Raw genomic sequence first — 16,574 nt, 5'->3', positions numbered from 1 at the left:
TCTATCCAGAATTCTAGTTTCCATTCCTTTCTTGCTGGAGCATAAATGAATATGGCAATATACTGGATATTTAAATTTAAAAGGCTAATTTCACATGCTAAAAACCGCAATGATTTATAAATAACTGATAATGAGAAGGGATATTTATTACAATTCTTCCAAAAGATCCAGATACCCCCTCCAAACCCAAGCGTCGGAATTGAATCAAAATATTGAAAACCAGCCTTACTGGCAGTTGCTTGGGAGGGGGGATCTGAGATTTAACCTAACACAACATTAAGATATTAATGTTGTTACTAACACAAAAGTCCCTTGACTCTTCTAATGCATTTTTCCTTACTCCACCACGGATATTCCAAAAACCTATAGACATGGATAATTACAATACAGCTCACACATCACACAAATTTTGCTAAAAAATAACACCATGTCTAAAACAAAAAAAGGGGCTGGGGTTAGTTCCTTTTCCTCTTCAGGGCTGAAGAGGCATCGTCATCACACTCGTTGTCTTCAATTCTCCGTTTTGCTGAACCAGAATGAGAGGAGAGCTCCACAGGGAAGGAAGGATCCATCCCCATATGCTGAATCTGCCTCACAATAGAGCTATCTGACTGAATTGAATGAAAGGAATTTTCCGCAAAAGCATTTAGCTCACCCAGCTCATCCGATTGCACATCATCCAGAAGATAAGTGTTCTCATTTTCCAGATTGTCATCAGGGCTAAAACTTACCTGGTTGGTCCCCTTAACCAAGGGAAGTATCTGAGACTCATCATCATTATGGGCAGGAATAGTTGTATGCATAGAAGACAGAGGCAGTGAGGGGGGCACTCCCACATCTATGGAGCCCTCCATAGTACAAACAGCAGCAATAATAGGAGAAGAGACATGAGTGTCTAAGAATAAAGCCTCATCATCAGAGGAATCACTGGAGACAATTGGTTCAGACATCACAAGCTTACCTTTCCCTTTCCCATACACAGGAGGGGGGGCAATTTAGAAGCATGACCAACAGATTCTTTAATCACTATACCATGATTAGAGTTCTTCCCATAAGGAAGGGGGAGGATACCAGAAGCATTAGAAGGCAACACATTCTTTGCTTTAACAGGAGCAGCAGCTGGCTTCTTGCTAAGGTGCTTAGGCTTAACACACACCACTCTTGTTGGATCAGCAGTGGTGTTGTTAGGGACTTGCCCAGCAGCCATAGCAAGAGTTTTATAGAGAGTATGCTGTTTAGGATTCTTCAAGAGTTGAATAGTAAGATCTTTTTTAGGGGAATTCAGCAATGGGCAAACATCAATTAAATGAGCAATCTCACCACAAAAGGAGCAGCCTGAGGAGAAGTCTTCGTACCAAATAACATAGCCATTCACAAGATCACCACTCCGACTTACTTCAGCAAATTCCAAGAGAGGACCTTGAATATCTACCCAGACACAAGCACGAGTAAACCTGATTTTGTTTCTTAACAGGGACCTTTGATCAAGTTTAATCAAAGCTCCAATATCATTAGCAACCAACATATTATCAATTGAATCAAAATTAAGAAGCTCAGTGGGTAATCGAGGGATTCTCACCCAAAGATCCACCCACCTGATTTCCTCAAGGTATGGGTCAAAAGATGGTTTCCAAGGTTGGAGACAAGCAGGTCCCCCTGGATATGCCATGGACGTTCACTCCAAGCTAGAGCTAGGTCCTGGGGATTGGCAAATCTCAGGAGAATCCACCCATTTCCCATCTCCAAATAATCCACATCCCCTTTCACAACCCTCCAATCGGCTTTAGTACGAGAAATTATAGTGCGAATGTCTAAAGGAGCTGACAACATTTTAGCTAATAAACAAGACTTTGATAACTCAGAGATATCCTTTTGAACCTGAGGGAGGTCATCTAGGACACAAGATTCTATGAAAGAAGGGGGGGTCTTGCACAGAAGGGGAAGACAAATCTAAGGGAGTGGCAGCAACATTCAATTGAACAGGACTCATACCAGCAGACTCATTTACTAGACTAAGGTTGGCATTCAAAGAACCAACAGAAGGCAAATTATTTATAGGTTTAGGGCTACCAAGCAAAGCATTCTTAAAAGAGGGAGGGGTACTCATATTAATTTGCAAGAAAGAAGCAGGAATAACACAACTATAAATAAAGGAGATTTTTGGTGTGTTGTAATAACTCACCATACCTCTCCTTTTATAGACTAAATAATCCTTCACCAAGGGGGGGGGGGGTATGATAGAAGACCAGTAAAATTTCCATAGGGAGAAGTTCTATCACATTTAATGCACTGACAGATGAAATTATACCTTCTTGAAGAACTGATTGAGCAGAAAATAAAAAATAAGCTTCACCATGCGCCAGATTACACCTCTGAACAGTCACTCTTACCCACTTTTGATTAACCAACTCAACTTTAGAGAGAAAATGAGGATTAGCATTTAATGCTCTGAAACCCAAAACCCTAGAATCACCAGCTGGATTGAGACAAAATTGAAGAATTTTATATCTAATAAGCCAAGCAAGTAAACTCTGCTTTGAATTATAGCTTTGAGTAGCTCTAGAATCTGCTTTAGGGAGGAACTTTGAAATCTTAATGATTTACTAGGTCTAGCTATGGCAGAGAAGTCTTCAAATTGATTTGGGGCTAAATTGGTAGGGTACAATACTTTATGAGAAAAGCAACAAATAACTAGAGGAAGGACACTCATCCATGCGCAGATAACGAAGAGACTACTCGTCTGTAATTTGGAGCATTGAGATGGGGGATTTAAAGTACGGCTTTGGGCTGAATTATGATACTGGTTTTCTAGGGTTTCAATGGTTTTGGTTTTCGCTTTCTTTTTCGCCTTATGGTTTTCTCGCTCTTTCTCTCTCATCGGGTTTTCTTTTATTGCCTTATGTGTTCTTAATCATATGGTAGGATGGATCTTAATATGATCCTACGACTTTACGATCTGATCCTATCGTAAAAAAATCATAAAGTAATTTTACATATTATATTTCTCCTATTAGATTTTGGTTGTATGATAATTCAATATTAAAGTATTAAAAAAACTATCACCATTTGCTAATGAAATAAGTCATTCTTAGTACGTATAGATTTTTAACATGAGGTTCTCACCATATTCTAGCGTAATTATCTCTATTTTATCATATTGTAGGATCTTACGATCCTATGATTTGATCCTACCGATCCCTATGATCCAAAGTAGGGAACTTAAAAATTTGCTCATCCCCAATAGTTGCAAATAATATTGGGGACTTAAGAAGGCAAGTACATTGAAATTGTATATTTGTATATTTGGGATTGGGCTTAAGTCATTTCGATAATTTATGGGTTCGTATGTCATATTATTTGGTACTGAATTTTTATGGGATTTTATAAATTACTTTTTGTTAGAACACTCTATATTGATGCTCAGGCTTAATTTATTTCGTCAAAAAATAGAGTTTATATACTTGGATATTTCGGATTGGATCCAATCTAATGTCTAAACATTCGAATTGGATTGGTTTGCACTCAAACTCTGATTGTTTTGGATTTGAATTGAAAATTTGAAATTTGTTCAGATTGGATTGGACTACGCATAAATCCAATCCGTACCCAAACTTTCACTTTTAGTTACTAGTATTTGGGCCCTAGCGTTGCCCCGCATTGGTATTGTTTTTCGAACTTGATATGCATTTTTTTCCATTCCCATTAAAATATACTATACAAAACTCAACATTTAAACTATACAAATATAATAATGTGGATACTTAAAGCATAATTGAAAGTTGGTTGAGATGGTAATTGTGTCATGTATAATAGCAAAAGGTCACGGGTTCAAATCTTGTTGCAAGATCATTTTACTTTGGAAAAATTAACGATAGAGGTCTCAACTTTGGGTGATAATTTTTAAAAGATCTGAACTATTGATTAACCTGTGTAGGTCCCAACTTTAGGGGGTATTAACTTCTAGCGGGCCTTAGTGACTTGAAATTGGCTTAATAGGTCATAACTTGTAAAACTTGGGTCACACCAGAAGGGTTAATTGAGGGAGGGAAGTAGGAACTAGGTGAGATTTTTTAAAAAAAATCGTTAGTTTTAAGTCACCGAGGCCCGCTAAAAGTTAAGACCCCCTAAAGTTAGGACCTACACAGGTTAATCAATAGTTCAAACCTTTTAAAAATTATTGCCCAAAGTTCAGACCTCTATTGCCAATTTTTCCTTTTACTTTTGTTAATTGACACGACATATATACACATTGGACAAAATAGAAATTTTTATTGAACTTATTTATGATTTCTAATATTATAGTTTTTTAGTTGATTTTTTAATTAAGTACACTACTTCATAGATTGTGAAGAAAGTGGACATTTTGATTTCAAGTCAAATTTTTGTGAATATTTTTGTATGTATTGACGTTTTAGTGCATTGGTTGTAGTTTTTAAGTGAATTTTTTACTTTTGTAAATTAAAGTTTTTTTATTTGAGTGATTTGTATAATATAAATTATGCAATTCTATGATTTTAGTTGACTTGTGAGTGATTGTTATAATTTTATTTCCAGTATTTTTTGTTTGAAGACCCCTTTCATTTGTAAGTGAATTTGTAATTTAGAAAAAGGGGTAAAATAGTCTCTTCATTCAGGGACACCATAACTCCCCTTTCCCTTATGTAATAGAAATACTAGCAATTATTGACAACCTTTGATGTTGTCAACAACTAGAATTTAATATATCAACACAAGCGCTTGTGTGGCTCAGAGCCTTCAAAAGATTTGCACTATTAAGTTGATCATAGACTTAATTACACAATAATAGATAGTCAGCGATATATGTATTAAAAAAATCCACCAGTCTTCTCATAGAAGAACAAAACTTGTATAGGTTTATATCCTTTTGTATAACAGAAGGACATTGCACAACATTTCAAATAGACCACTGTGAAAAATCACCCAAATTAAATTACCTAAAAGATATGATGGGGTGAAATTCATACTGAACAAAATAATATCAAGACAAGATCAAGTTGCTTACATATTCCCAAAAGCCTATAATGGACCAAGATATTTTAGAATTTCCATAACACATTGTGACTTTTCTACGAATTTTAAAACAGAGTAATTTTTAGTAGACTTTTCATATTCATTTTTAATTTCAAGGTCAAGTATTGTAAATTTTGAACATAAATTCTCACCATTGTATATAAGAAAGTAGAGACTATAGCCATATAAGTACTCGTTAGATTTGATTTAATGTATACATTTAAAGTATCAACTTCTTGTGATGTTAGTACATGGCAAATTCCCATAGATAATGCTAGTACATGGTAAATTCCCATTGAAACTACTCTGCTATGCAACTTTTCTTCTATGATCTACAAAACCGTGTCCCATGGCTTTTCTGGTTGCTGATGCTTCTATATTGCTCTTTTACAGTTCATATGCCGGTTAAAACAGACTTTTAAACCACCAAACATAATTAACATCCCGTATGGAAGAAGTTCTTTTTTAAATTGTCGTACAAGCATATCATCATTTCCTACCAATACACAATATCTTATCTTAAATTTTACGGTTTTCACCACGTACCCTAAAGTTTCACGAAATGCACCAGGTACCCCTCTTATTTCAGAAATCAAATACCTTTTTAGTTTGCATAAAATGCACCATATACCCATGATGACGAACGACATCAAGTTTATGTTAGTCATTAAGGGAGATAGTCATTACGGGAAATCAACCTAATCATTCTAATTATCCCAATTATTCTACATAACTCCTAATTAACCCTAATTAAACACCTACATCTCATCCTTGAGAACCCTCACCCACCCACCCAGTCACCCACCATCCAACTATCCCACTTATGGCATGCCTAGCCACCCCCGTCACTCACCCACCACCCTAGCCCTGAAAACTACCCTTTCAACCACCTCATCCCCTATCTTTAATTATTTCCTCCATTACACACGCCACCGCCATGAGTCCTTCTCTCTCTGCCACGCCTTCGATGGAAGCAAAGCAGTGATACCAACAAGTAGTTAATTAGATTACTATTCACAAATCACTAAACTCAAATCAATTTCCCATTACATTACTGAATTCACAAATCACATACATCTCCCCTACCCAAAATCAATTTTTGTTGAAAAATCCTAATTCCATTTAGCAACTCGTTTCAATTTAGCTGCAATCAACCTTTAACGGTGGAACAAGCCGCTTCCCAGTCCAGCTAGCTCTTACGGCCCGTTTGAAAGTCGTTAATAAATTGCGGTAATGAGAATGAATTTTAAGTGTAGGTTATAAGGGAAGCACCCTTAAAATTTCTGTGGGGAGACAATTGACAATTTCAATTCTCAAGTTTATAGTTTTTTCTCAATGGATAAGCAATCTCACCCCTAATTTTCATTAACACTCATTACCACTTAACAAGGTGGTATTGCATGGGAATGAAAATTCAAGAAGAAAAATGTAAACTTTAGTAAAATTAACATTACCATGGGAATGAACTAGAGATGGCAGTGGGTAATGGATCCTACCCGGATCCGTGGATCGAGATCCATTTTTGACGGATTTGGATCCTCAAATTTTGGACCCTATGGATCCGGGTAGGATCTGGATCCTCCTTGAAAAAAAGGGATCTGGACCGGGTCCTAAATTATTACCCAAATCCAGATCCGTTTATCCATTTTTATAATATTATTATAATTTAATATTATATTTTGATAATATTATAATATTAGTTAGTACATGTAAAACGGATTTTCGCTTGAATTTCATATTATTATTTTAATTAATATGTGATTTTTGTGCGAATTTACCGGATAATTAAGTTCGAAAATTGGGTTGATAACTAATATACAGTTTGATAATTGAATACTTGTAAGTAGTTGCAATTGTTATTTTTCAAAAATTAAATGTATTTTTTGGTTGATATTAGATAACTATATCGTTTAAAATCTTTAACTATTGTGAAAATTAGGTTAGTTTGAAGACAATAGGCAAGGATCCGTTTTGGATCCGTTTAGGACCCGGAACCATATGGATCTGGATCCTCATTTTTATTACCCGGTGGATCCGGGTAGGATATGGATCCTTGCCTACAAAACGAATCTGGATCTGAAACCTAGAGGACCCTGTCCAAATCCTCATTGCCATCTCTAGAATGAAAAATGAAATTTCTTGCAAATTTACATATCAATGCATTCCTATTACGACCATTTATAACCAACTATCAAACAGGTCGTTAGTACTATTCGAGCAACAAGAACAACATTGAAGTAAGAAATTAGCTCTTTCAAAATTTCAATTTTGTTATTCTATTTTTTTTTTTTTTCAATCATATCTCATATAGTTTGTTACAGAAATTAGGGGTTTTAATTGGAAATACTTTATAATATGCTTGATTTTGTTTGGTGGTTTGAGAGGAAGAGGGAGTGTGGTTGATTAGACAATGAAACTCTGGCAAACTGATGGCGGCAAATTCGGCAGTGAACTGGCAAGAAGGAAAGAGGGACATGTGAGGGAAAACAGAGACAGGGGATAGATGAAGAATGAGGGTTTCCTCTGAATGAATTGTTGAACAATTGATTCGTATTTTTTGTTATTAATTTCGTAGGTTGTTTGAGAGGAAGAGGGACTGGGGTTGATTGTTTCCGGTTGGTGGGTGGGTCATGGGTGGGTGTTGGGGGGTAATTTCTGTTAGGTGGTGGTGGTCTAGGTGGAGGGCCCAGAAAAGGGAATAAAAGGGAAGGTCTTCCATGGAGGAAATGAAATGGATGGGGGAGAGTAATCAATAAAAAGAAAGTCAATTAGGTTTAAGCTTAATGACTATCGAAAACTTGACATTGTTAGTCATTAAGGGTATTTGATGCATTTTATGCAAACCACAAGAATTTCGAGTGCAATTCTGAAACAAATGGGGTACCTGGTGTATTTCGTGAAAGATCAAGGGTAATTGGTGAAAAAACCCCAAATAAATGCAATGTGAAATCAAGAAGAATTAGCTATCTGTTAAGTCGTATTTATTATATACATAATACATGTGCATCACCACAAGTGGTGGCATTTACATACATAAATTTGGCATTTACTATAAGGTATTTAATTAAGTGTGTGTAAACTCAAGTTGTAGGAGTGAAAAGACTGTCTTCTCTATCCTCCAGGAACAGGCACACCACTGTACAATCATCGATCTTGGCTAAAGGAAATTTTCGCTTCCAAGCAGCATGGGCTTCGTCTACTACTGCTTTTGCAGCTGCTTCTTTGTTCTTTGTTGACACCACAACTGATACAACTTCATCGTTGCTCAGCACATCCCACACCTGTAATTTCACAGATGAAAAACCATCAGTACAAAAGTAATTAAACTTGCATATGAAGCTATAAAAAATTGGTGAAACAAATGCAACCATAGAGTTGCATGTTTGCTTCTTCAGATATCAATCCTAAATTCCTAATGTAGAACGACAAACGACAACGAAAATCTTACTAAATGTATACAAGATCCTCTTTTTTCTAAGGGGAAAAAACCCATAGAAAATGTGAATCAAGCGTCAACCATCCTCCATCCTCTCCTCTCCTCCCCTCCACAAAAGACCGAAAATAAAAACGAATAAGAAAATAAGCAAATACCAAGTCTTCGTGTACTAGAAAGGAGGGACATGTTTCCTTTGTGATATAGTGACACTAGTGAAAACATTGGGAAAATTGACTCTAAGACTATTGTAAGAGTTAAAAGTTTGTGGTTGAAGTGTCAAGTAAAGCACCAAGTTATATAAGAAAAGGTATTTTCTATTATTCTCTTGTTTCCCATGAAGCAAACTTTCTAGGAGCGCCACAAGCAGCAAGCTTACCCCATCACAAGCCAGCACAAGAAATTGGTCTTTAGACGTTAAACGCCTATGAGTGACCACAGGGGTGGCAATAATTCCACAGTTCTTCATATCAAAATCTCCAAAAGCTCGAGACATGGCAAGACCTGGGATATCCTCATTTGGTAACCACACACGCTGGATGTGTGGTTGACTCTCATGAGCAAACACCCTACCATTAGCTTTCTTAATACGATCAGCTTCACCAGGTACATCAGGCTTCAAATCCTCCGTCAGTTGAGTAGCTTGGATGCCGTTTTCAGTTGATGTTCCAAGGACAGCCCTGGAATCTCCAAGATTGGCTATAACAAGATCTTCACCCTGCTCACAACATAACGTTAGAATTAACACACACAAAAATCTAATCACTTTCTCCTCCTAATTACATATAGCACGTCTAAAAATCATGGTACATAGTTCATGAATTATTTCCTTACCTGTCTAACAACAACCACAGCAGTACTTCCACTAAAAGAACAATCCACAGTCTCCAGCAGCTTAATCTCCTTGTCCAATGCTTTGAAAGCACTGACAAAAGCCTGATCCCATTCCATAAATTTCCTTTGGTTCAGTAGTAATGACGGCAACTGGTTCCTTGCTACCCTACTCACTATGTGCCCATTGCTTCCGTGCCCATCAAAAACGGCACATAATTCTCCATCTTCCATCCCATACCCCTTTATAAACAGAAACACAGCAAAAGTAAGCATAAACAACCCAACAAAGGCCACAACAAACATTGTAAAATTCAATGTTTTAAGCAATATGACATGATATTGGTATAGAGAACAAACCTGGTATAGAATAGCAGAATCTTGGTTGACACCTTTGGCTCCTTGATGAGAGTGGACAGAACCTACCTTATGCCTTACATTGCCATCAACCGCGGCTTGAATCTGCAACGCATTTTCATGTGAACCATACTCGTGCACTTGAATATCAGAAGTTACACAGGACGTGCAGTTTCCCATTTCTTAGGTACTGGTATCTCTGTGCCGACCTACTAGAATATTCAGTCACTTGGAAGGAAAAATCTTTACAAATTAAGGAACCTTTACAGCCTCATATATAATTGAAGAAGGAAGAATACATGTATGTACGGCTAAATAGCTCTGTAAAGAGTTGAAAACTACAACTTGATTCAATAATTTAATTGTAATCTAATACTTCAAAATACCCTTAGATCATTCTTAACAGGCATCTGAGGTGTACACTTGTAGGATTCGTATCTCTAATGAAAACAAAGTATGTGGGAATAGTCAGGCTTACGGTGAAAATTTTGTATGTATGAAATGGTCATCAAGGAAATTGGACGTGTCAGATGAAGAGAATTAACAGGAGTTAAGAACAAGTTTAATTGTTAATAACTTACCATTAAAGAAACTAATAAGAGATTCCAAGGACTTGGACTAACCCTCAAATTTCTCTTACTTCCTCCGTTTCATATTACTCGCTACACTTCTCAATTATCGGACTTCCTGGCAAATTTTTGGATAAGAGAGAGGTAGAAGTAAAAAAAAAGAAAAAAGAAAAAAAGACCCACGGCCATGTGAGAGGAAAGAGATGGAGAGAATTTATTGCCCAAAAAGAAAGTGTAACAAGTAATGTGAAACTTTCCACAATGAAAAGTGTAACGAGTATTATAAAAGGGAGGAAGTATAATTTGCTTTCTATATATTCACCTACCAGTTGACTTTTAGTGGTTCACTCTAAAGTGATAGCTACCTTTCCTACATGCTTAGATCGGTCAAACGTATATGACATCATCGGCCATAGTAAATTGGAAATGTTATGGAAGAAGAAAAGCCCCATTGGATATAATATAGCCCAAGTCCCACATCAGAGAGATAATAATTAGTATGAAGCTGTCTGGGAAGGAGCTCAAAGCGGACAATGTCATACTAATGGTCAACCTGTAGGTAAACTTGTTAATAAGATTCATTGTACCATCGATACAAAAACTTCACTCAACTGAGTTAAATTTTAACAGACTTGCACACAGATTGAACAAATGATGGAAAATCAACAGCATGCTAATAGTTTGTCTAAGATAAAAATCTTTAGCTTCATATGAAGAGACAATGCCGTACAATGAATACTGATAAACAAACAATGACAATGATCTTAGGCACAAAACGACAACGATCAGTTTGCAGGCCAGAAGAAAAGAGAGGCACAATCATGTCATCAATTTGAAAATGGGGTGATCATTACAAGTTGAAAAGTATAGATTAATGAAATTTAAGCTTAGGTACAGAGTACAAACGACAGATCAGCAGCTTAGAAAATTCAGCCAAGATGAAGAAAAATAAGCTCAATTATTAGAAGAAATAATCCTCTGGCCCACATAAGTATATTCAGGCCAATAATACTCCATTTCATTGCTAGATCAGCACAAGTACTTATCAGATATAGATAGACAAACAAAAATAGTACTCACCTGAAATAATATACTTCCTCCGTTTCATTTTAAATGAAACAAATGAATATTTTATATCTCACAAATAATATTCCATTGTTATATTTAAGATGAATTTTCAACGCTTGTTACTTGACTTACTTCCCGTTCCGTTAAGTTTTTCTTACTTACTTTTCTTTATGTTCGAACTTTGGAAACTTTAACCATTATTGTCTTCAACTTTAGAATGGTTATAGTCTAAAATTTATCATTATTAGATTTGCTCTCAGAAGTACCTTCACAAAAATGAATCTTCTTAAAAAGTCATAGGATTTTTTGTCCCAAAATTACCTTTAACTTTCATGTTTTTGCGAGAAACTACCTTATAAAAAAATTATTGTCCCAAACTATCTTATTTTTACCATCTTGTTGTTGACAGCTACCTTATGCCGGTTTCTATCGTTTAATTTTGTGTTTTTCGATTTTTTTAATGTCACATTATATCACTTGATCTCTTCAAACCCCTTTTATTAATTTTTCCCACTCTAATTTCCCCATTTCCCCGTGTGCGCTTGCTCTCTTTTTTAAATCTATTTGACACTTTATACCACCAATCCACCATTAAATTTCTCTTCTATTTTAACTAAAATTAAAAAAATCACCCTCAATTTATGCAAGGGTAATTTTGTTTTTCTCGCAATTTTGAACTATAAAAAAAAGTCAACACGGGAAACCGGCATAAGGTAGCTGTCAACAACAAAATTGCAAAGTAAGGTAGTTTATGACAACAATTTTTTATAAGGTAGTTTTTCGCGAAAATTTGAAAGTTAAAGATAATTTGGGACAAAAAATCTAAAGTTATATAAACATAAAATAAAAATGGAAAACTTATTTTGGAGACAGTGCGAATTTCAAGTAGGAAGATCTTTACAAAACAGGAGTAGTATCATATAAATGGTTGATAAGGTATGAACAGATATTAAACTGACAGATTGTGAATTGAATGGTTGAACAAAAACAAGGAAGAAAGCAAAGGATGATTTATGGCTTAAATGAAGATGCTAAGGTCAACAGAAATACTGATGATAAAAGCAACTTCAATAGTCATGAAAAAAATCCTCAGCAAGCACATGGGAAGAGAAGATTCTCTTGCTGTAATGTATAGAATCATTGGTATACAATCTATTTTATGAGTAAAGTACACAATAATGAAATTTGAATGACTGTATTGATAGTGATTTTTTTTTTAAGGAAAGAAGGTGTCCTAATTGCATTAGAACTTCGCTCCGGTCAATCTGACTCGGGTTTGCAGGGAAGGTCCTTGGGAGTAGGGGGGAATGGTAAAAGGAAATCCCAACGCCTAAAGTGACTCTAGTGGGTTTTGATCCCACAATCTTGAGGTTGTGAGATACAAATCTAATCATTAGACCGGCCAAATACTACTTGGTGTATTGATAATGGATTAGGATAGAGGTGTCAAAAACTGGGCCGACCCACGGGTGAACCCGCATGCGACCCAGACCCAACCTGTTCCGAGCCGAGAGTGGTCGGTTGGAAAGCCGACCCATTCCGACCCAGTGTTCACCCGTGCCCAGTTTAACCCGTGGAATCAGTAACCCAACCTGAGTTGGGCCGACCCAGTTGTACCCGTACCCAGTTGCACCCGTGAATAACGACCCAGACCCAACCAGTTTCCGACCCAAAATGACCCGCACCCAACTTCACCCGCCAATGACCCAGTTAAACCCACCCAGTTATCACCCAACCCAGTTATCACCCAACCCAGTTACCACCCAACCCAGTTGTGACCCAACCCAGCTATCATCGACCCAGTTGTGATCCAACCCAGTTATGACCCAACCCAATTTTGACCCAACCCAACTAAACCCGACACAAGTAAACCCGATCCAACACTATTCCGACCCAAGTAAACCCGACCCAACACCATTCCAACCCAATACAAACCGGCAATGAGTAAATGAGTTTATGAGCGTACTCTTTTTGGTCAATTTATATAATTTTTGAATAGAAAATATTTCGTAACTGTTTTTGGTCAAAGTAATTGACAAATATTATTTATCAAGACATAAACACATAATTGTGATCTCTATCATTTATAACCACCTCGTTTAAATTTAAAACCCACAATATTCAACCCTTACGGCCCTACGCAGTTGTTTTTTGTTAAGTTCTCCATTGTACGGTATTTTAACAATAATAGTAAACCAAGTGGTATTATGTACATGATAAGTGCATATTATATTATATTTTTACTCCCTAATATTAGCCTTTTAGTTATCTTTTATGTGATAATTTTACGATAATATTTATTATTATTTACTAAAGATTAGTTTATTTATATAGAAGTATTATATATTATTGAATAATAAACTTTATTAGTTTGTTATGTGTTATAGGTGTTTAATGGGAAAACCTAGCAATATGGAATACAAGTGGGCATTTAGCATAAAAGGAGGCATTAAAACAAAGCCATGATATGGATGCGTCACATGAGTAATCAAATAACCCAGCACAACATTTACAAGCAAAGGAAACTAATCTATCCTAATCCGACTAGCAGCAACTTGCGAAACAAAACAAGAAGGTTTCCTACTTTCATCTCTCACGCACAATAATCATCCAGCAAGGTCTATGTTCAAGATTTCTACCGCTTATTTCTCAAGTTTACTTTAGGAAAGATGATAAAATTTAGAATGTATTTTCTCTCCTTTGCAAGTAATTTCCTAAAAATTGAGGGATCCAATTGGGTATAATTACTCCCAATTCATGGCAATTTAGAGGCACATCTCCATCTACGTACAAGACCTTCCCATCTACAAAACAAAAAGAAAATGTGAGCATAAATAATAAATATAAAGATGAAAAAAGCAAAACTCAAGTTGCAATAAAAAATAGAAACAACCATAGTTCAAACATGAAAATAAACGAAAAAACTAACAAAAAAATAATCAGATCTGAAGCTATAGCACGAAAAAATCGAACATAATTCAAGCATGTAAGATAAACGAAATACAAACAGATTTTAACTTGGAATAATGTAAAATCCAAACATTCTAAAATTAAACCCAAAATCCAAAGTTTCTAAAAACTTCAAGCATAATCTCACTAAAACTTAAAACATGCAATAGATTGGTAGTAGTAATCACCAAAACAGAACCAAAACCACCTCTAATAAGATATGGATATATGCAAAGCAAGAAAAAAAAACATAACCATTGACAGCAACATTGGAGAAAAAATTACTTAACATTCAAAATACATAAACATAAAAGTGCTTGTGTTTGTGGAAATTAACATAAATTCAGTACATCTGCCAATTCTAATTGAACAATAATGAAAATTGACTTACAATTTTGAAGCAAATTTTAACAGTATAAAATTGCCATTATTTTCCTCACGAATTATTAGAAATTCGAATAACAATATGCAAAAAGAGAGATTAAGTAAGAAAACAGAGTTCTCCTTCAAAAAAAAAAAAAAAAAAAAAAAAGAGTAAGAAAACAGAGAGAAAGGGAGGCGGGTTTAGGGTTCACCGGTTCAGAAAAATGAATGAGGTGAGGATAGAGTTTATGGTTTAAATATGGGGGAAGGGGATTGGTTTTACATCGTGGATTTGAGTTGAATCTGACGGCTACAAATGGTAATCCATGTGAGGTGTGTTAGTTTGGTTTCAGCCATATGTTTTATTTGATCAATGGTTTGGATGAAGTGGTTTTTTTTTTGTTGGATTTTACTCATCTAAGTATTTAATATATGGATGAGATTAGATTATACTTAAATCTATCAATTTTACCTTTTGTGTTCTTTACAAATTTTGATAAACATTTTGAATGTAATATCTAATAACAGCAACAATAATAATAATAATAATAATAATAATAATAATAATAATAATAATAATAATAATAATAATAATAATAATAATAATAATAATAATATAATAATAATAATAATATTATTATTATTATTATTATTATTATTATTATTATTATTATTATTATTATTATTATTATTATTATTATTATTATTATTATTATTATTATTTTAGTTCAATTGGATGTTGAGTTTCGAAATGAATACAACGTAATGACAGTTATCTTAAACGAACTTAGGTCATCTTAAATTAGCTAATTGACTTACATTGATAAATTGATTTAATCCAATATCAACTTGTTTCAATTTAAATGAGATGTTTTGAGTTCAATATGAATGTAACTTAGAGACAATTAACTTAAATGAAGCATTCTAATCTATCGAGTTACACTGTTCTACATCTGTTGCAACTGAATTAGATGTATTGATGTGAAACAGTGAAAGTATAATAACATTGATGATCAATCTTGTGATCATTTGATGGTTTTGACTACTTTTGATTAATGTCGAAGATAATCAATCTTATGATCATTTCATTAATTAATTTATGCCAAGATTGCGAACCTTAACTTAATGAAATTCGATCATGTTCATCCTCTATTAATATAATGTTTTATTATGTATCGTCTTCATATGACATATTGACATATTCGATTTAGTGATAAGTGATTAACGATGATCATTGTTACTTCACTACTTGTTGAGTTGTTCCATGAACGATGAAAGTCTAACTCTTTTTATTGCTATATAGTTACTGATTCAAACTTGAGAGTGAGTAAGTCACTAACTAACAAAATGTTTAAGTTTAATAGTGTATTGACTCTAACACTATAAGTCTATAATCAATAATCAGTATGGACTATGGAGTATGGACTTATGCCTTAAGCCCTTAACAACTTAAATGCTTAATCCTTATGGTTGTTAGTTGTTATTAGTTGTTACTTGAATACTTCTGCAATCATGAAAAGAATAAGTGAATAACCGATAGGCGATACTTAGGCAACAGGCCAATAGCCAATGCCCAATGGTGAATGGCCCAATAATATAAGTATAACTTATAAGTCTTACTTTAGTAACATTTCAAATTAGTAATATAAGTATCAAACTATTAATGATTCAATGTACTATTAAAAAATTCACAATGAATCAATCACAATTCACAATATTAGTATAATTACTATAATATATCACTATAAAGTATAATATATACCACAATATCACATGTTATAAGTTTATAACAATCTCGACCCAAATCAATACGCCGCGGCGCCGCCGGTTTGATATTTCAGCTGTTCCAAGAACCAAGACCTACTGAGATCCGATTTATTCCGACCCAAGTCGAAATCCGATTTATTCTAACCCAAGTCACTCCGATAGTCGATTTCTTGGATACTCAATTGATTTGAAGGTCGATTTATTCT

General features: G+C 34.8%; 1 protein-coding gene across 1 annotated transcript; it reads right to left on the bottom strand.

Moving 5' to 3' along the window:
- Nucleotides 1-8,098: 8,098 nt before the first annotated feature.
- On the bottom strand, nucleotides 8,099-10,267 carry LOC104886463 (probable protein phosphatase 2C 72). Its single transcript, XM_010670912.4, has 4 exons — nucleotides 9,656-10,267; nucleotides 9,299-9,538; nucleotides 8,844-9,182; nucleotides 8,099-8,312 (listed from the first exon to the last, which is right to left on the bottom strand). The coding sequence occupies exons 1-4, from the start codon at nucleotides 9,830-9,832 to the stop codon at nucleotides 8,112-8,114; spliced, it is 957 nt and encodes a 318-aa protein (XP_010669214.2). The 5' UTR covers nucleotides 9,833-10,267; the 3' UTR covers nucleotides 8,099-8,111.
- Nucleotides 10,268-16,574: the final 6,307 nt, after the last annotated feature.

This window comes from Beta vulgaris, chromosome 2 (genome assembly GCF_026745355.1).
Source record: "Beta vulgaris subsp. vulgaris cultivar EL10 chromosome 2, EL10.2, whole genome shotgun sequence".
NCBI lineage: Eukaryota > Viridiplantae > Streptophyta > Magnoliopsida > Caryophyllales > Amaranthaceae > Beta > Beta vulgaris.
Note: the sequence above shows the minus strand (reverse complement) of the source record. Positions and strands in the feature narration are given on the sequence as shown.